The sequence below is a fragment of the Trichogramma pretiosum genome, unplaced genomic scaffold (genome assembly GCF_000599845.2).
Source record: "Trichogramma pretiosum strain Unisexual culture from Peru unplaced genomic scaffold, Tpre_2.0 scaffold86, whole genome shotgun sequence".
NCBI lineage: Eukaryota > Metazoa > Arthropoda > Insecta > Hymenoptera > Trichogrammatidae > Trichogramma > Trichogramma pretiosum.
The window spans coordinates 103,954-125,517 of NW_019640815.1; the positions used below are offsets into that span (position 1 = coordinate 103,954).

General features: G+C 44.5%; 1 protein-coding gene across 3 annotated transcripts in view; it reads right to left on the reverse strand.

The window, feature by feature from the left end:
• The window catches only part of LOC106657579 (apoptosis-stimulating of p53 protein 1), a 105,122-nt gene that overhangs the window by 20,728 nt on the left and 62,830 nt on the right, over positions 1–21,564 (reverse strand). Inside the window, exon 2 of one of the 3 annotated variants that reach the window (XM_014379174.2) lies at positions 10,008–10,577. The exons of the other annotated variants lie outside the window; for them this stretch is intronic. Coding sequence (XP_014234660.2) covers positions 10,008–10,394 — 387 coding nt within the window. The 5' untranslated portion in view covers positions 10,395–10,577. The remainder of the gene's footprint in view (positions 1–10,007; positions 10,578–21,564) is intronic. 3 annotated transcript variants of the gene reach the window in all.

The window sequence follows — 21,564 nt, forward strand, 5'->3', positions numbered from 1 at the left end:
TTATTAGAGAAGAAACTACACACAGACAAATGTGTGTATGTGTGTGTATAATGAAAATCGATTTGCTTTTAAGAGACATTGGGCAATTGCTTTCTCCCTATCTCTCTCTCTTTCTCTTACACAGTCAGTACATAGTTATATCTACATGTTTGGTATAAGTTGATGAGATTGATCGAGTCGTTATAACTGCAACCACCGACGCCGGCGCCGCCGACGCTTGTTTGTATTTACTCGGCTTTTCCGCGCGTGCAGAGCGCAACACAGCACAGCAGAGAGAGAGAGAGAGAGAGAGGGACCGTTTCTATTGCAGTACAGCGCCAGGCTCGTATAAACTCACACACACACATACACACATACAAACATATACATAGAAATGGAGCTGGTCGGACTCCAGCTGAAGTTTTCCTGCACTGCACGGCATTATATATGTACGCGTGGCAGAGAGCAGGCAGGCAGGCCTAAGCTGCGAGTATATAAGGATATATTCCATTGCATATAAGCGCGTGTATATTTGTTATCGTTTGCGGTTTGCCAAATTGATTGCTACGCGCGCCCCGATGTACGCGGTATAAACAATAAACATATCAATTTCCAATCAATCTGCGCTAGGCATCAAGCATACGTATTCGTTGAAGGAGGAGGAGGAGGAGGAGGGCGAAAAATACGTCGATCATTTATTCTCGCGCACCTATACATAGTGTAACTGTGTGTTTGTCTCTGCCTATATATATATATATACTGCTACATAATACATGTGTGCCATGTTTGCGCGGACCAACATTATGTATATCACAAGAGGGAGCCAGAGAGAGAGAGAGAGAGAGAGAGAGAGAGAGAGAGAACAATGCCCTCCTCCCCCGCTGGGCTGCAGCACGATAGCGAGGATATAGCGCGGATGGATTATAATACCGAAACGTGTACCTATATGCTGCTGCTGCTGTTGCCGCTGCCGTAGCAGCCTAGAGCCTGATGAAATGAAAACAGGGACACACGTATACGTATACAGTATGCATGGTATATATATCGGAGAGATTCTGCGCGCCGCGTTGAACACCGACAATCGCGGCGGCGGTGGCAAACTTTTGAACCTCTTCAACGCATCGGCGCTGTGTACATACATACACACACGTAGCACGTAACACAATGTGTATACGAAAGAGGGGTCAGAGAGCCTCCGATTCATTATATCCGTAATAAAGCTCGGGCCGCGATGTTTTGCGATCTCTCTCTCTCTGTCTCGTTGACGATTCGGGTAAATATGTTTTTCTACCTCCTCGAAAATGCAAAATGCGCGATTGTAACGCGTCTGTATTATGCGGCGTATGATAATATGTAACAACGCCGCCCCCCGCACACGCGTACGCGATAAAATGTATGAAATAACATTCGCCAGATTTGCAATAAGAAAAGGAAAAAATATAAAACACGTAATTATAAAAATACCAAAAGTTCGTTGCGTTATCGGCGCGACGATAAGCAAGAGGGCGCGCGATGGAACGCATAACTCTGTGTGCACAAGCGCCGCGCCTGCATAATAATATTATAAACGCCCACAGTGTGTATCATAATGCGAGATATATAATATATATGCACGCGCGCCTGCGTGCGTTTATTATCATACGCGGCAATGTGCGGACGTTCGTCAGCACCGCAGCTCGTTTCAATTATATTATTGTCAATCGCTATCTTTTTGCTCTCTCTCTGCCTCTCCCTCTCATTCTCTCTCTCTCTTTTGTGTATCGTGCGAGAAATGTAGACAGGCGCGATTAATGTTTAATCGCGTTTTACATACATATATAGCGCCGAACCGCGCAATTGATAATTTATAAACACAAAGATGAAATTTTTTTTTCTTCGCCATTGCTGTATACAGCTCGCGCGACTTTGTCATCCTCGCTGCGTGCGCAGTAGCAACAACACCGCACATACCGAAACGTCACACAGTAATTTTCATTTATTCTTTTAATTCTGTTTTTTTTCTTTTTTTTTCTTAGTCTTTTTGGTCCGTTTTATATTCTTCGCCGACCTCGTCACATACTGCTCTTCGATACTCGCTCGACCGGCCGGAAAAATGGCGCGCGGAATGCCGCGAGAGATCGCGATGACTACGGGCAGCCGTATGGGCATGTATACAATCGAGGAGTTTGATATACAACGCACTGTAAAAAAATCAACACGCCTCGCGCACTTTTTTATGCGATCGTATGACCTATAACCCAGAAAGAAATTTTCTAAATCGTTCAGAAAAATCTTTCTTACTTAATGCTAAGGCTCTCCTTTTTCTCTTTTGGTTTCTACAAACTTGGCCATACGCCATCTAGCGGTAACTTACGTACAACTCCATACCTGAAAAAATGAGCTAAAAGACGAGGTATTTTCAATGCACTCGCCATAGTCCTCGATACAACGAGGTTTCTTATTTTTCAACAAAGTGCGTTACTTTTAATGCAAGTGTCGTACTTGAATTTCATTAAATAAAAACAACATTCAAGTTTTCACTTGAAAATTCACATTTTGGTCAAGTAAGTATGCAATATATTGATATTAATATTAGTACTGCTTTATTAATTTTCGATATTGAGACTTTATTTTTTATGTAATTGTAAAGTAAATACAATATAAAATGTCACTGAGGTATGGCTGATTGAAAAGGACTCCTTCCCTAAAACCTCAATTCCAGGAATTCGAGACTAAAACAAGGCCTTTTAAAGATAAGGCAAGTAGCTCTCACTGGCTGAGTGTTATAATCTACGCTCTTGATTACTTCAGTCGTACGTTTACGATTTTTCGTAAGTGAGCCATCTCGTGTTTACAAATTCAAACTAGCCTGTCTCCCTCCATATACATATAGACCGGCATTTCAACACGAGAACTGTGAATTTACGCTTTTGTTTTCAAGTGGAAAAACTAAATCGCGCCGAGCCACTCTCTCTCTCTCTCTCTCTCTCGTTCCAGTACATTTACGGTAAATTAACTCGAAATTTTTCTCATGATTGATGCGATACAAACGAGTAGCAGTAGTCCCAGGCGCGTAATTTATATCCGGAATCATAACTCACGTGCGCGCGGCAGCGACCTCACTCGAGGAAGGATTTCATTCTCGTTTTCTCGTACGTATACACTCGCCAAAAGGAGCGAGCGGCTCTTGCATTATCGAGGAGCGCGCTCGCGCTCGCTCTGGCAAGTATGGCAGAAAGAGCTGCGGCGTACACGCTCCTCATATACATCGCACTGGCGTTTTTCGCTGCTAGTATATACGTCTTTAAAGCTCGGGACAAGTTTTTCTCCCTCTATCTTTTTTTACGAGCTTTATTAGTCTCTGCGCAGAGCTAATGGAAGGACACTGTTGCTGCTGCTACTACAGCAGCAACCAAAGTAATGGTTTCTTGTGGTTTTTGCAGTGTATACTCGTGAAACATATATAGGTATGTAACGCACAGGATACACCGTTGGCAAGAAACCAATTATTAGCCCTGTGTGCCGTGAAATTTTCCACTCGCGTGAAAATGGCTAATAACCGTCGATAAAGAAAAATAAAGAAGGGGAGAAAAAAAAGGGAAAGAAGAAGAAGAAGAATTTATACATTATTATATCGTGAAACACGAGCGTCGATGAATCCTCTCCCCCTTTTCGCTGCTCGTCAATGTGCCTCACTCACTGTATTATATATACCTCTTTTGCGCGCTCCCCAAAGCCCGCAACGACGAGGACGAGCGAGAGAGAGAAATATGAAAATTGATATCCAGGCAGATTTTTTCAACTCGAGTTTCAAAGCCTCAAGAATCTCTCTCGCTCTCTTCGCGGCTGCACAGTACCTTTATGTGTGTAAAAGGATTATGTTCGAGTGCCCATCGACTGTACAATGTGCGGTCTCTCGACGATGACACGAGCTGAAACGATTCTTCTCTCTCTCTCTCTCTCTATCTCTTCCCTCCTCGCGTTTACCTTTTTTTTTTCTTTGCCTTCTGGTTCATTTGCCTTCATATCAAGCTGCTCGCTCGCCGGAGCACGTTATATACGGACTCGTGCTCGCGCTCGCTCTCTCGAAAATGCGATTAGACGGATCAAATGAGGCGTGGATATTAATCTTACCGTACGCGCGGGATCGAACCCGGGGAATCATTCGCATCGCGACTCTGCTCTGCGCGCGACATTTGACGTTCGCCTCTCTCTCCCTCTGGGCTGATTGTATTTGCCATATGTATAATGGTATGGCATGTATGCCTCTCTCTCCCTCTCTGGCCTTTCAATTTTCATGACGCAATGATCTCTGAGGTTTCTGTCTCTCGCTGTCCTCGCTCGCCATATATATATACTCGCTGATCTGTGCGAGTGCGAGTCAGTACATACAGTTCGATATATATGTACAGATGCAGAGCTAGCTCTAGTCCAGCTCTCGTGTCCGCACAGGAAGTCGATATATCGATCGCGCGCGGCGTTCCTCTCCGTCATAGGAGGACTTCAATTATTTATACGTGGGTTTCATTTGTCATAAGCTCTCAATTTTGCGGTTTCGCCGCACGATCCGCGCACCTTAAAATTAGATCCGATCGAACCATTAACAACCGGAGCAGCAATCCGACTGTAAAAAAAAGCGAATTAAAGCCGAATCAATGGAATGTCTGAAAACGTGGAGCATAATTTGTCCGCTATACGGCGGCGGTGACGGCTACTGCTGTCCACCGTGCCATGCAAGCTCTCTCTACTATCTCTCTCTCTCTCTCTGTACACACAGACAAAATATATATTCAGCAGAGCTCTCAACACGTATATATAGCGAAGATAGGTAGAGAGATAGGTATGGTATTGCAGCAGTTGTAAGCAAGCAAGCAGCGGTGGCGGCGTCGACGACGGTAGGGTATACATATAGAGCCGAGCAGCACAAGCAGCAGTAAGCGATGCAAATGTAAATTAACAAAAGGGTGCAAACAAACAAAACTCGTTATAACTTCTACTTGCTTTCTCGTATAAGCGAGCGCGCGCACACACACACACATACATATATAGTGCAAATGCACACAGCAGCAGCAAACGCTCAAACAGCAAGCGGGTAGAGCAGCAGCAGCAGCAAGCCCATATATGTGTACACTTGCTTTTTTGCGGACATAATAATTATTATTTGCTTTATAAACCCGAACGTTCACAGCGGCAAGCGGCAGCAGCGGCAGCAGCAACAGCAACCGATTAACAGACGTAAAAGCTCTCTCTCTCCCTCCAGCTGCTCGCTTGTATACAGGATACGTATATATATCGACGAATCATTTAGAAAACCATTCGCTCGGATAAGTGCGCAATTAGTATATGTGCATGTATGCCGTTATCGAGAAGAAACAATAATAATAATAATAATAATAATAATTATAGTAAAAAGCACAAAATCGACGGGAATAAAAGTGCACACGCAGTTATGCACACACGACGCAGGGTAAAGGAAAGGAAAGCGAGTGTATGAGAGAGAACGAGGAGGAAAACTCGTTAATTATCGCTGTAAAATGCGAATGCTCGTGCGCGCACACAAATACACACACACTCGTATAAATAACGAGCTTACTGACAATATTATTATAGAATCGGATGCAGCTAATGAGATCAAAAGAGGCGCGCTCTCTCGCATGCTCGAGAGATGAGCTTTATGCTTTTGCCGCGCTCGAAAAACGCATAATAATGTATACAAGTATTCTATAACTATATACCTATACTTCTCTAAATTATATAATATAAAACTGCCTTGCGCGTATACCCGCAAGTACAGTCCGCCGCAAAGACAGATTGTGTAAATATATTTTCTATGGGTCTCTCTCTCTTTCTCTCTCTCTCTCTGCTGTGTTGTAGTCGACGACGAGGCGATTTGTTATCCGACACACGAGTGCGACGACGACGACGACGACACACATTTTTCTTTCTCTTTCCGACGCAGGCCATATCGATAAATCACGAGAAGATAAGTTACACAACTTGTGTGTGCGATACATACGTATATATATAGTATAATACTGCGCGCCACCGTCGTAGCCGCTGAAAATATCCTCGCTCCTTTTTTTTTATACCTGTTGCAATATTGAAAACCCATAGATACGCGCGCGTGGCCGCTTTACCCAAAGCTTTTTTCTCTTCTCTTTCTTTCCTTTCTTGTTTCCTTTAATCCTGTATAAATGTGAAAACCCGACGATGTGCGCCGCTCGTAAAAATCGCTTGAGCCCAAAATTGCTGCGCCCCGCGTATCATATAATACAGCAGCAGCAGCGGCGATCCAGACCACCAGTGCAGAAATTTTTATGTGTATCAATATACACGCCGCGGCGGCTGCGTCTACATATTGTATCGGAGTTCGCGTGCACGTATCAGCTTCAATTTTTCACGTTAATCGCTCGGATGGTTCGCAAATTGAAAATTGCATAATTAACGGGTTATTATTGGCGGACGCGCGGGGCTGCTACTATATACATAGCTACATCGCATCGTAAAAACCCCCACGCAATCGAAGAACGTTTATTATTCATGCCGCTGTGCGCAAGATATCGACGCGTACCGATGTTTTTTATTCTTCATTTTCGTTTCTTTTTCTCACATCTATCGCTATCCGTTTATGTAAACGCGTGTAATGTTGTACGGAGAGCGAAAGAATCGACGCGGTGCGCGCTCCGTAGTTTGCCGGGGGCCTGTACCTACTATGAATAATGCCGACATCAGGAATCCCCCCGAACCTCTTCGATTTAGCGAAATAACCCGAGGAAAATCAATGCCAATACAACACGCTATATAGTTCGTGATTAATTTGTGGTCATTAACTTCCTCCCCGCCCCCAGCGGCAGGTCTGGGATTTTCCCATGTACAGGTGGTGCATATACTCTAGCAATGTACATAGCCATGCAGCAGTGCCGCCGCCGAGCTACATATCCCTTGTTGCTTCATTGAAGAGGTCGAGCCACACACAAATACGCATTATATATATGTGTGTGCGTGTGTATGTGTGTGTATACTGTGCTCCTGCAGGTATATAACACGCATTTGCTCGTATACAGTTGGAGCTTAGAGAGATGTTTGATTGCCGTCGCGAGGTTTGTCCCTCGTCAGAACACGGCGTATATAGGACAACATACGTGCGGCGCGATAATGTATACTATATGTTATATGTGCCGCGTGCACCCAACGAGATGGATGAGATTTCGACGATGCGATGTTGTATATGTATGTACATAATATATAATAAATGTAGGTTATTTTGTGCTGAATTGACACAGCGCGCGATGTACTATGTGTGTCACGTGTGCCAGATGGCGCTGCTGCGGCTGCAGCTCTGTATAATGTAAAACGAGCCACGAGAGAGATCGAAATCCGTATATATAACCTATAATTCGTGATTAAAAGAGTTTTTCTCCCCACGCGACAAGACCGAGTCGAGAAGAAGGAGGAAGATAGAGAGAGAGAGAGAGAGAGAGAGGAAAAATAGTTGCTCGCGCTTCGTGGAGTATTACCATGGGAGGATATGAAATTAAAGCCGATAGCCCTAGTCTCTTTTCTCTCTCTCTCTCTATATCCACGATGATCCACGAGAGCTATTTTAATCATCGGAGAAATTAATCCCGCTGCTTCTGCACTATGAAATGGCTTTATCTGCTCCTCTTCTTTCTCCGCGCGCTCAGCTGCCGCTTCGTGTGCTATAGGCTGCTCCAAGAGCCGAGCCGAGAGAGCGAGGATCGATTTTAAAGCCCCGTGTATTTCAACGTGTAGTTTAACGCGTTATATTAAACTTTTATATACCCGTGCTGCCGCTGCCGTTATATTAATGAACCAGACGGTTGTTAACAATGATTTCGACGGCAGCGGTACAATCTTTCTCAGAGAGGTTTCAATTTCTTCGTCTGCGCAAATATTGATTCGCCTAATAATATTAAAAGGGGCAAATTTTCTAACGTAAAGTTGAAAAAGGCCGGAGCTTTTTAGCTCTTGTAAATTTCCTCCTTCTCTCCCTCTCTCTTGACTCGTTGAAAATCACAACTTAAACATTATAATATGCGTATACGCGTATAAAATATATAGATATCATGCATTAGTCGGCGCACTCGGCAACGGGCATATAATAAAAGCGCTCGACTGCCATATCGCTCTCGGTCCTGCCTTTAACGCGCGGGCCGGGGATAAAACAAACTTCGGCAGAGAAATTAATAATCCAAGCAGGTCTTTGCCCAAAGTCTCAAATGGTATTTGATTATATAAACTTGGTAAATTTCCAAGTGCGCTTGTACATCTCGCTCTCTCCTGCGCCGACCCTCGCACCCTCCGCGTAAGGCAAAACTTGGAATTCTTGTCAAAGCGATAGTCTTTCTCACTCTCGTATTATATAATACTGCGTGTATATCCATAATAGTTTATGACAAAGAAGCGAGCAGCTCGACGACAACGATTTCTCAAAAGCGCGAGGGATGGAGCAAGAGCACCCCCGGATTCGATCGTCAAAAGAGAAAGAGGGACGTTAAATAAGCTTCCCATCGCGTGTAAAATAGCTTGCCATAAACTTCCGATAAAGACGGAAAATTGCCGCCGCCGCTGCTGCTGCTGCTGCTGCTCGTGGTCGACGTAGTCGAGCTTTTACGCAGGACACGCGCCGTGTGCAAAGCTTATAACCGCTCCGCAGCGTGCGCTTGATATTATACCCGACAAAACCACGTGCACAAAGTCTAAAAATGCATGCGCGCGCGCGTGGAGCCATTTAGCTCTGCATAGCTGCTGCTGCTGCTGCGCTTCTGTCGAGCTTACCTCGAGCTTTCGACGAGAGAGTAGAAAAGGAGAGAGTTATGATAACGCCAAGTTTATCGAAATATTCGCTCGTGGAATATCAAGAGGCTACTGCTGCTACTGCTACTGCTGTTGTAAAATAATTAAAGCACACCGGCCGGATAAAAAATGTACTGCCACAGAGCTCGTCGTGTACAAAGAAAAATATACGCTGTTAATAATGCTGCTGCTGCTGCCGCTACCGTCCGTATACGATGATGTAAATGCAAAAAAAAAAGTCGAGGCAAAATGTTTTCCTATAAATTGCCCAGGCTCTCTCTCTCTCTCGCGCGCGTGTATATATAATACAGCCCTACGCATAAACGTAAATTTTCCACCGCTCGCCCAGAGAGAGAGAGAAAGAACACGCGAAAATATCCGTTTTGTATGTATAAATTTGCCTGCGCAAAATTTTCGAGGGCTCGTAACGTATACGAATATGTTTATTATACACGCACGGGATAGCCCAGCTTTTAAAACGTACACGCGTTTGGCAAGTGGCGCGCACACATCGTTTTGTATGTAATCTCGACTGATTTGTCTCGTGGAATTTTTTTCCCTCTCTCGCTCTCTCGCGTGCACTCGTTCTATGACATGCAAGATATGGTCCCACGGGTGGATTCCACGATCCACATCGGCTCTGCTCTCTCTCTGGTGTATATTATTTTTACGTCCGAAAGGATTTAACATCGGGGTCGACTCCTCTTATTGCTTGCTACGTCGAAAGAGAGAGAGAGAGTGAGAGCCAGGCGCATTAGAAAAATTATTAATTAATCCTCGTCTCTCTCTCTCTCTCTCTGGGATTAAATTTGAAAAATTACAATAAGCTCGGGCGAGCTCTCGTCGTCGTGCATCGATCAATTTGCTAAAGAGAGATTTCTTAAATCTATACAATAAAAAAATATGATACAAGAGACATGCTCGATTTTTCTCTTTCTCAGCATACATGGCATCAGCGATATCCTATCGCAACGAAAACAACGATAATAATAATGATGATGCAAAATAAGATTTTTCTCTTTCTACGAACGTGCTCTTTCTGCCACTACAACGGAAACGTCACGTGCAAGCTGCATTTCGTCTCTTTGTGTGTATCTGTGCGATTCGATTATCGTATCAGTGAGGAAGAACGTGTCTGTGTCTCTGTGTGATTCTCAGCTATATTTTATATATAAAACACACATCGGCTAGATTATAGAACACGTGCAGAGGCGCTATACTGGTAAACTCACCTCTGGCTCGTTAGCACTGGCGGTGATCTTCTTTTTCTGCGCTTCGCTACTACCACCGCCAACGCGCTCGACTCTGTTCGTAATTTTTTTCTCCTTATTAACGCCGCGAACTGCTGCTGCTGCTGCTGCTTCTGCACCGGCGACGACTCGACTCGATCGTGACCTCCTCGTCGTCGCACTGGCTGCTGTTTTGTTCGCGTAGATATTTCCATTTTTATTATGCTGTCGCAATTGTTGTACGCCGGTCTTATCGTTATTATTGTTCTTGTTGTTATTGTTGTTGTTGTTGTTCTTGTTGCTCTCTTTTTTGTTGTTATTGTTGTTGTTGTTGTTATTATTGTTATTGTTGTTGAAGCTTTCGTGGCTGGGATAGACGCAAGCCAGCATGCCGGCGGGCGTCTGCTTCAAGCGTACGGTGGCCCGCGTGATGGTTTTTGAGTACGGCGCAGCGCACAGCCAGCAGCTAGCTTATATCGTATGCACTATATCTGGGTGTATAGTCGTCGGCCGGGCTACGGGGCAAACCCCGCTGATTCAGGAGACCAAGCCCCGGGTTTTCACGTCAGCATTCTGTACGGTGATTAAACAATAAAGGATGATAGAACTATTTTTCAGGGAGGGGCATATTAAGAAACAATATTTGTAAAACTCATCGGTGTTATTCGTATAATGATATAATTGCGATCTCGTTTCTCGTCCCTCTCTCGATCACGCGTGTATTACGCGCATCAAGTGCATTAATACGTATTTCGTTCTCGGAAAGAACATCGTCGAGAAGAAAAACAATTAAGCTCGAAGCTCGTGTGCTGCTACACGAGAAAGACTGGCTTTATAAGAGACACACACATACACATACACGTGGGGTCGGAGTGAAAAGCTCGGCTGCATTCTTATATAATACACACGATGCACGAAACGTCACGTCGTGCACCCTCGTAAAAAAAAACCAAGAAGAGTCGAAATTCCACCTATTCCTCCTTCCTCCTACTCCTCCTTTTTTTTGCTGCTGCTGCGAATCACATGTACAACGCGATTGTACCACTGCCTGCTGCCTCGCATCATCATCCTCTGTATATACCGTTTTGTCGTTCGCTTCGTCTCTCTCTCTTTCTCCTTTTTTTGCCTTTTTCTTTTTCTTTTACAACTCATCTCCCTTTTGTAGCGTCAGCTCGTTTATGTACATGTATCGTATGTACCATTGCGCGTTATTTCGTCTATATATACGTAGAGCAGGTATATCGCTTGAGCTTTGGGGGAAAAATGAGAGAGTCGAGCTTACGAAAAATAAAAAAGAACCGCGGGTGTTGCTCGCTCGCTAGAAAAGACGAATTCCTCTTTTCGGTATAAATACATCATGAATTCACTCGCTCCTTTTTTGCATATAATGCCTCGGCATGTAATACATAGCAGCGCAGTGACAATTCAATTAGGGACGAAATTTTTGCGCTTTTCCACGAAATTCTTCTTAATTGCGCTGATTGTTTTTTTTTCTCTCTCTCTGTCTCCGTCTCGCTTGTTTTTTCTTGCCCTCGACTTTCTCGGTACGCGTATATATCATTTCAAAACGTTGCATTATGGTTTTTGATTTATCTTCCGCGAAAAAGCCACGCAACGCCCGGGCGTATATGTACCAGCGAGAACGTTGTATACCCTTCGCGGGCGCATATAAATAAACTTGGGTACGTATAAAACACAGGGCCCAAGATACGTCAAGTCAAGAATCGGAGGACTATATACTTTCTCTCTTTCTCTTTCTCTCGGCAGCCATAATTTACTCGCATGTATATAATAATAAACAACAACGTAAACGTAAACGTATATGCGTGTGAGTGTGCACGGGGCGCTTCCATTAAAATATGCCAACGCCGGTGCAGTGTACCAAATTTTCGCGCGCGCACAAAATTGCACCTCACACACACACACGCGCGCTATACGCAAGCGGCGGCTTTCATTACTTTATCCAGAGGCAAATGTTTCACAATCCAAGTGTGTACCTGTGTGTCTCTGTGTGTGCACGTTGCTGCTGTTGCTGCTGCTCTCTTTTTCTCTCTCTCTCACACTGCACTCGAGCGGCATAGCGTAACGCGCGCGGGGGCTTTTTCATTTTTTGGGCGCGCTGCTGCTGTTGTGTGCGCGGGCATGCAGACAACGCTTCGGCGTGTACCGCTAGCTGTTATATACTTGCAGCATAGAGAGAGAGAGAGAGAGAAGAGCGAGCGATGATTGCCTATGCTACTTCAATTTTACGCCGCGTTGTGCACGTGTGTGTGTGCGCGCTCGGAACAATGAAAATTCGAACGAGATTGCTTTTTCCTACTTCATTTTATTTTTATTTTTAATTACTCGCTTAAAACATAAAAATATATATATCTGCTGTATATACGTATGTGTGTGTGTCAGAGCGTCGAGATAACAAAGCGACGGGGCAACAAAAAAAACCGTAGAGTAAAATAAAAAAAAATAAAGCTCGGAAATCTCTCTGGTCAACGCGCGGACGACCGACCGACCGACCGACGTAAACCGCGCGTGTGCAGCAGCGCCGTGTGCATTACTCTCGGTTAAGTCACTCGTTCTTAATGTCGTCGTTTTTATTTTTCTTCTCTCTCTCCCTCTGTACCTGCCATCGCCATCGCGTCGTCATCGTCTTATAGTCGTTTGTTAAAGCATCGTAAAACATACAACGTGTATACACCACCTCTTTCTCTTCTCTCACTCTTTCTCTCTCTCCTTTTACTTTTATATATTTTTTTTAACAAACCTCGAGGAGCTCGTGCAAAATAAAATAAAAAAGGAAAGAGGAGGAGAAAAAACGGCGACTTAAAAGCTCGATGTGCGTTCCCTGACTCTCTCTCTCTCTCTCAGAGGCTCACTCACTTGATACTTTCCACTCGCTGCTGCAACGTTTCTGCACTGCGGGTCTCTTATACGCTGCCTAGGCATGCTTTACCCGTAAACTTTATATACACTGCAGCTTGGCCTTTTTCACTAAGCGTAGATAGATAGATAGAAAGAGAGAGAGAGAGAGAAGGAGAAGATAGCTTCAAACTAACTATCACATATATATAAGAGATATCAAGCCTCGGAGTAAGTTAGGAAGCAAGCTTGCAAAGAGTGGGAGTTTTGCGCTGTATGTATAGTAAAGTGTCAGTCGTTGTACGGAACTTCGAACTTCGACGGGGGTAGGGGTTTCGCACCGAGAGAAGTAGGAGGCGGTTGAAGAAATAGTAAAAGAGGGAAGTGCGAAAAAGAAAGGAGGAGGACAGATCTTTGTCCGCGGAGCAGAGCTATAGAGCTTCGAGAGGGAAGAAAACGAGTCATCGAGCGCGGTGAGCGCGATAGAATACATAATGTAAATGTTAATTCGATAATGCGTGTATAAAAGCTTGCGCACGGACGATGAAGACGACGACGACGACGACGAAAATGCGGTTGGATTTCGGTACATTATAAAGAAGTTCGAGGTAGTTGAGAAAAAAAAATGAGTAAAAAATAAATAAATAAATAAATCATAATGTATAAAGAACCTTTAAAGCTTGCGCGCAATGTAGTAGGTAGTAGTACTCGGTGGAAGAAACACTTTAATTCGGGTCAAGATGTACCTCTCGACAAACTTCTCGCAGTTTTTTTTTACTCTCTCCTTCTTTCTTACTCTCTACACTCTTTTTCTTTATCCCCCGAGCTCGGGCTCACCCTCGCTCTCTTTTATGAAAGAAGCTCCATCGAAACTTTTTTCCCCCCTCCTTCTTACAATGAGCTAACTCGCCGCGCAGCAAGTGTGTTAAACGCGATATCAATCACGCGACAGTAAAGAAAAAAAAAAAGAAAGAAGAAGTTCGATCATCGACTCGAGATAAAAATTATTTAAACTGGTCTCTCTCTCTCTCGCGAGCTTTAATTGATTTCATCCGGTCGTTATATAATCGATTAAAATTGAATAAAGAGAAAAAAGTTTTGTGTAAAAAACCAAAAGCTCGGGCTCGAAAATATAAACATCCATCGATCATGCGCGTGCATAATAACGCGTACACACAGGGTATATGTACAAATATATGCATTGCGTCCTGCATAATTCATCATCCTCGAGAAAATATATAATAATAAATCGATGCCACGGTACACATAACGGAAAAAGAGTCTCATTTATGCTTAGCATAAACGCCGTTCGGTTTTTATTCTTTAAAACGAAGCGAAGCGCACGTAAGACCTAGAGGAAAAGCCGGAGGAGGAGGAGAAGGTGGAATGTAACAACTGGTAGAGATTTGTCACAGTGCGCGAAGAAAGCCATTGTTCTCTGGCTGCGGCGCGAAGATGAAAAATTTTTCTACCACAAAAGGTGCAGGCATTGGTATTCGGCTGAGAAATGCGACGTTATTATTATTGACGATAGTAAAAGGTTCGACTTCGAAGAAAATATCTGTACGACTATTTTTTTTTTTTTTATATCATGGCGGCGGTGAGCGCAGGAGACGCAGTCTCGCGTGATAAGTGAAAAATGACACACACATAAGTCGAGCGCTATAGCGGCCATTTATCATACAGAAGCTGTGCGCGGTTGCGCATCTTTACGTAATAGTCGCGCTTCGCTCCTAGCGCGGCGGAAACGTAAAGTGACATAAAAGGGGGGCGATTCGATCGCGCGAGTACATTCGCGCAAGAAAGTGCACTAGCGCGGGATCGGGTACTTGAGGTGTCGATCGATGCATAATTCACGCGGAAAATCGGCGCTACGACGCTTCTTTACACAGTGTATACGTACGTTAGCATGTACGCCATATTAATGTAGCTCTTCGCGCTCGAGACGAGAATGATTTTGTAGTTATATAGCTAGACATGTTGCAACGAAAAAAAAAAAGAAAAAATAATGCTCTCGCTCGCTTACTCGCTCCAGAAATCGCTTAAAATGCAATTCTCAAACTCAATTATACTCGCTCGCGCGCTGCAAGCTAGCTCTCGTATACGCGGGGCCTGCTGGAGCTTGTTTACGCGAGCGAGCGAGTGTATAAGGCGAGGCAAAACATCAACAGAGTTGCATATGTATGAGAAGCATATAGGCGCAGCAGCAGCAGCAGCACTACACTATAGTAGCAGCGCGAACCCTATGAACACCTATGATAATAAAAAGTTTTTTAATGCTGCACAGCCTGCGTGTGCGAGGTGCAGTAAGTGAGTATGTGTGCATGTATAGGTATACGTACTTCGCGATACCGAGAGTAGAAAAGTTTGCTCTTGTGTAAATAAGATGTGTGTGCGTGCGTGTGTGTGTGTGTGTAGCTGAGAGTAAGACTTTAAGGCAGCGTGTTATAAATATGAAATTATTACGCTCGCGCACGTGGGTTTTTTTCTCCTTTCCAGCCGTATGTATGGTATGTATGTAATACGTGTATGGAAAAAGCTAGAGAAAAGAATTTTCTGATTATTTCGAATGCGTGTAACTATTATTTACGCTTAGAGAGAGAGAGAAACAAAAAAAAAATTTACAAGCTCTAGAAGCTCCGATATCCATTTTCGAAAAAAATGAAGATAAATAAATCTTGGGCAGCGCAGTGCGCAGTACAGTAAAGTAAAGTAAAGCTGAAAAAAGTTTTTTTGCGTCTGCGAAGGTATACGAAGGAAGGAGGAGGAGAATAAAAAAAACAACAACTAGAAGAACAACAACAACGGCAAAAAAGGGTGGTGATAAAGAATCATTAGCCGCGCGCTGCACTTGGCTCGGGGTGTATTAAAACAAACGCGCGCGGCTGTATATTATCTCGCGCCCGAAGATACTATAACGCAACGACCGAAGGCCGTGCCAAAGCGCTGTGCTCGAGAAAAAGAGGGTTACGCGCGGATATATATGGCTGTACATATTTATTTATTATTATATGAAAAGCGAAACTGACTCTCTTTTCTGTACGCCCGCACGTCGTAAATCAGACAAGACGTGGCCGAGACAAGACGGAGAAAGAGAGAGCAAAAAAGAGAGAACAGAGTATAATAAGATCATTCTTGCAGCGAAATAAAAGTCATTTTGCCCACCGTATCACCACCCTGTATATTATACGGATTTATTATATGTGTTACACATATTGGCCGATTTTCCGGAGCTATACGAAGCGTCGGACTCGATATTACGTGTCGCGTTACGATGTCCTCTCGGCGATCCTCGACGCGCGCGCGTGATACGCGAGCAGAAACACCAACGTCCCCTGTATATAGTTATATGGACATACCTACAATCTATGTAGTAGTATTACACCTCGAGGGTCGAGCTAGAGAGATATGTTTTTCATTAATATGATCTTTTACGATCGGCTGAGAGAGAGAGAGAGAGAGAGAACATACGAGCGACATTCCTGCGTAACTATTTCCAATTTATTTGTCGTACAGAGAGAGAAATCGAACTTTCGACGACGAGTGGTCCTCTCGTCGAGCTACAGCAGCAGCACCAGCAGCAGCAGTAGTATCGGTATAAAAAAAGAGAGAAAAAAAAGGAAGATACCGCGCGGTAAGACCTACACGTTTGTCAATACGATACTGCTTCTGCTGTTGCTGGGGAAAAAAGAGTCTCCTTATCGTCTTCGTCGTTTTTTCCTTTTTTTTTTGCTCTTTCACCCTGCGCACCGACGACCGCTGTCATCGCGCGCGCGCTCGGCACGGGCCAATAGCTGGGGGGATTGGTTCCGTATTTTTATTTGAAATTTTCGAGGCTCCAGATTTAGAAGACGAAAAAAAAGAGAGACGTTGATTCGTTCCGATTTAATGTAATATATTTCAAGGATGAAATTTGTCCCGACACTTTAGTTTCCCTTCAAATATTACACACACACGCGCGCGTGCACGTCTTTCAAAGTTCACCCCCGCGGGGGTGGCACGGCAGAACTGCTATATACCCCCCGTCCTCCCGCCCGCACAGCGTATAATATAAAGTTTCGTAACTAGCAATTACAACGCACGTCGGCGGGAAATGGATGGGTCCCTCTCTCTGTACCTTTTGATATTAATCAAACTCGAGTGCTCGCGCGCAACACACATAAAAGCCACTAAATTTTCCATTGTCTCGCGCGGAGTAGAAAAATAAGAAGAAGGGAAAAGAAAAAAAAATCTTTTCCCTTTACACTCTCAGACATTCGCGCGCACACACACCAACGCACCGAGATGTATAGATATAAATAAGTTTAAAATCGCAGGCACGTACTAAAGTAGCAGTAGTGCAGCAGCAGCAGCTCGAAACGTGCGCGCGGTCCGTTAAGCAATACATATCGAGTAGTAGTAGTAGTAGTAGTAGTAGTAGTAGTAGTAGTAGCACCGAACCCGCTGGCAAAAGCTAAGTACCTATTCCCCTAATAAAGCGGCCATTTCTTTCTGTTTCTCGCTTTTCTTTTTCTCTTTTCTCTTTTTCCGCCGCTGCTGCTGCTGCTGCTGCTGTGTCTTTGATCGAATTTTATATAACGAGATGAAATAAGGCGCGATATATACTGTATAAACTGCGCGCGAAGGCAAATGAAAGAGATTTTTCAAAGCTCGCTAGCTGCGTTTGGGTATATAAAGCTCGTGTCTCGGCAGCAGCGTAGCAGCGCGCGAAAACGACTCTAATGAAGTTCTCTTCCGCTATGCACCGTATTATAACCTGGGGAGGAAATTTTTCTTTCGACAGAATTACTGCTGCTGCTGCTGCTGCTGCTGCTGCTGCTGCGTCGAGTGACGTTTTTTGCTTTTGTCGAGGTTCTATAATTGCTTATATATCGGCGCGCGCGCGCTTTTTTCCATTTTTTCGCTTCGCTATAAAATAAGTACTCTAAATAGCAGGTATTGTAAAAAAATCAGCTGTACACAAGGTTCAAACAGAACAAATGATTAACTTTTTTCTTTTTTTTTTAATTTGTCCAGTAGCGCAGCGAATTCGCCGACTTTTATTTCTCTCTCTCTCTCTCTCTTTGCGCGCTGTGTTCTCAATCTCCATCCGTCCGATGTGATCGTCGCAATATACGCGCAAGTGCACTGCAGCAGCTGCCTGCACTGTGTGTGTGTGTGGACTGTACGACCGAGTCACTGGGTGTGTGCGCGCTACGTATGTGCAGCTTCGAGACTCCACTGCGATGGCAATCGTAAAAGGTTAGGATTTGCTCTCGAAAAAGAAGCAGTTTTCCGGGGCTGCGTGTGCAGCAGCGTATAGTATAGCCGACCTAGAAGCCTCGAGAGAAGAAGAAGAAGAGAGAGAGATAGAAACAGAGAGAAAGAGCAACCATACGTATATAAGTAAAATTGACTTTCGATCGTACACGACATAGATATTCAAGGGGCTTTGGTCAAACGTTATTCTCCCTTCGCATCCCAACTCTCTCTCTCTGTCTGTCGCCGATGTGTTTTTTCGAAGCAATTTGCGTTCTCCGTATCGAGGACATTCTTCCTCTTCTTTTTTTTTTCTATCTTCGAAAATATCTCGTCTGTCTCCTCGGGGCGAATCTCATTACGCTACGTCCTGCGCGGAGCGTCGCTTTACATCATCTTTTGATTCAATTTTCCCCTCCGCAAGTAGTAGTAAGTAGTAGTGGAGGAAAGCTCTCCTCCTCGACGGCGTCGATTCCTTAGGTGTACGTATATATTATACATCGCGCGCGCCGCGCTCGGAAAAACGAGATTAGAAAATTATACGATCAAAGGGCAGGCGAGAAGCGAGCGAGCGAGCGCACAACTAATTGACCCATTTCTTAATTACTCGGTACAGCTAGCAGCAGCAGCAGCAGCTCGAAGAAAAGCTAATGTTTAGGAGAGCGAGTGAGGAATAGAGAGGCCGAGAGAGAGAGAGAGAAAAGCTGCTACAATAAGCAGAGAGCTGGGAGGATTAAAGGAGAGTAGCAAGGCGTTAATCAAGAAATCGCATGCACCTTATATAGCCTATTTCTCTACTCACAGCAGCAGCTGCAGCAGCACACTGGCTGCAAAGCTCTTAGAAGCTATATATATAGATGGATAGAGAGAGAGCTCGAGTCTTACCTCTCTCTCTCGCGCGCGGTGTGACGTCAAGTGTGTCCGCCCTTAGATATATATTCCTCCTTTGCCCACCCACCCACTCGTCTATTATATACGCGACAAGTCGGGATGGGGCATAGCCTCCTCGGCGCGCAATTACTCTCTCACTCTCTCTCCATATAATTACACCAATTAATCTTGGCGATTTCGAATTTTCCCGCCCTGGTACACGGCTCGCGCACGAATTTCGCGAAGAAAAATACGCCCGCGCGCTCGTCCTCTTTCTCTCTCTCTCTCTCTCTCGCTGTGTGTAGTGGCACCTCTCGACCTGTGTAGAGAGGGCCAAGATTTATGTATCTATCCTCGAGAATGAGTTGCCCCTGCGCTTTTTTTTCGTTTTTTTTCTCCCCCCTTTTTTTTGTTCTACGTCGAACAACGAGAGCTGCTACCGACGCGTTAAACTTTTTTTTTCTGCTACGGTTGCGGAGGATTTTTTTTCTCGTTGTTGCCTCCACGCATACCCGTTTGTTTATATACGGAGATTTCGCCCAGCGCAAAAAATATGACATTTCGTATAAACGCGCGCAGGTGTCGGGTGTACAGTGTACACCTATACTGTAGCGTCTATCAAAGTCACTACTGCAATGCTGCAGACACGCATCGTTGTAACGCTACTTTTTTTTTGTTCGCGTGTCGAAGGAGAGCGATCAAATAAAAAGCAAAATAAAAAAACACACACAAGCGCAAAAAAAAGAACGCTCGCTTGTTGTTTTTTACCCTCCCGTTCCTTTTTTTTTTTGTCTAAAATTCACTCCGTCGTATTTACACTGGGTATAATAAAATGCCCTCGAGCTGTATGTGTGTGTGCTGTATGTTTAGCCACGCGCGAGCGCGTGGAGTGTTCACACACGCCGGCGCGTTCGCATATGTATATGTGTACGGCGAAGAGAGCAATGCTCTTTAAACACGGCCTGAAAAATTAACGCTCGGCCGACATTTCAACTGAGTTCTCGACCGACGGTTATATGCATTTTTCTCTTTCTCTCGAGAGAGCACATGGCACGGCACGTATATGGGTGCCGCTGCTATATGGGAGAGATGCAGGCATATACACACACACGAGAGCGCAAAATCTGGAGAAGGTGTCGTTTGCACTGAACAAACTCTCGGAGCGCTTTTACTCGTGGATATCATGTGCTCTGGGTTAGAGGAATGAATGTCCTGGGCTTTCTCTCTGTGCTATTTCCGTTCGACCGGTTCCGGACAGATATATATTATTATATTTGTTCGTATGTGTGCGTCTCTATGGGTGTGCTGGATTTACCTTCTTTTACGGGCGAAAAATTTTTATATATCGCATGGGTCAGCGAATATTGGATTCTCCTCATTAGCGCACAGCAGCAGCACACACACATATTTCCTGACTCTCTCTCTCTCTCTCTCTCTTTCTCACTCTGTTCTCACTCACTCTCGTAGACTCACTTTTCTGATGACGACTGGCAGTAGTACCCCCCACGGCTTCACGGAATATGTATACTCGTACGTATAGGCGTGTGCACGAGAGCTGCGGGGGAAGGTTTACGCCTGGAAAAACGACTAGGTGACCCAATTACCGCTGCTGACTCTTTCAAACGAGAGAGAAAAGAGAGTAGTGAACCGGTCGTTTAGTTTTTTCGCCCTCCTCCTCCCACCTTCACCTCCTCCTCCTCCTCCGGCATTCAGCAGCCCCTCGGCAGCAACTGCCGACTACTACTACTACTACCACTAGTCTCTCTGCCCCGTTCCGAACTATGTCATTTGGTTGCGTTCGTAGGGTATGTCTGTGAGTGAGTGCGAGGGGGTGTATAAAAACATATATATATAGACGTTTGCCTTTGACTTTATCGTTTGTTTTCATCTTGATTGGGAGAAATTTGTTTTACAACCCCTTGGTACCCTTTCACGCCTACCATCCACTTCATTTGGAGTCAACCAGATACGTTCGTTTTTTTCTCTCCACCTCCTACTCTCTTTATCTCTCTCTCTCTCTCTCTCTCTCTCTCTTTCTCTTTTTTCTGGCAAAAAGAGTAGAAGACGTGTGTAACGTCGCATCCAGCCCGAAAAAAGGCATTAGTGTGTCTCTCTCGCTTTCTCTCTTTTTCGCGCTGAAAAAAAAGGCACACATAAACAGGCGGAAAAAAAAGAAGAAGAATTTGAAAGACACGCGGACGTGACAAGTACAAAGACGAGTCGAGCGCGCGCGAGAAGCCCGCGTGAAAGGCATATGTGTGTGTGTGTGTACGTGTGGATGCTAGTGCAGCAACAGCAGTCGCCTTTTGGGCGAGAAAGAAATGACGATGTGCGACGCGCGCGAGACGTCTTTATTTATTTCGTTTCCTTCGTTCTTTTTTTTTTTGGTGGGTCTCTGTCTTCTTTTCTCGATTCTATGTATACTATATTTTTTTTATTTTTCGCTTTTTCTTTCCGTGCACGCGTTGTATACCACATCATATACATATTCACAATTCGAGGGAAGGAGGAGGAGGAGGAGGAGGAGGAGCGTATATCGTGTGAAAAAATTTAGCGGCTTTTGTGCGCGAGTCGCGTGGACGAATGAAAAAAAAGA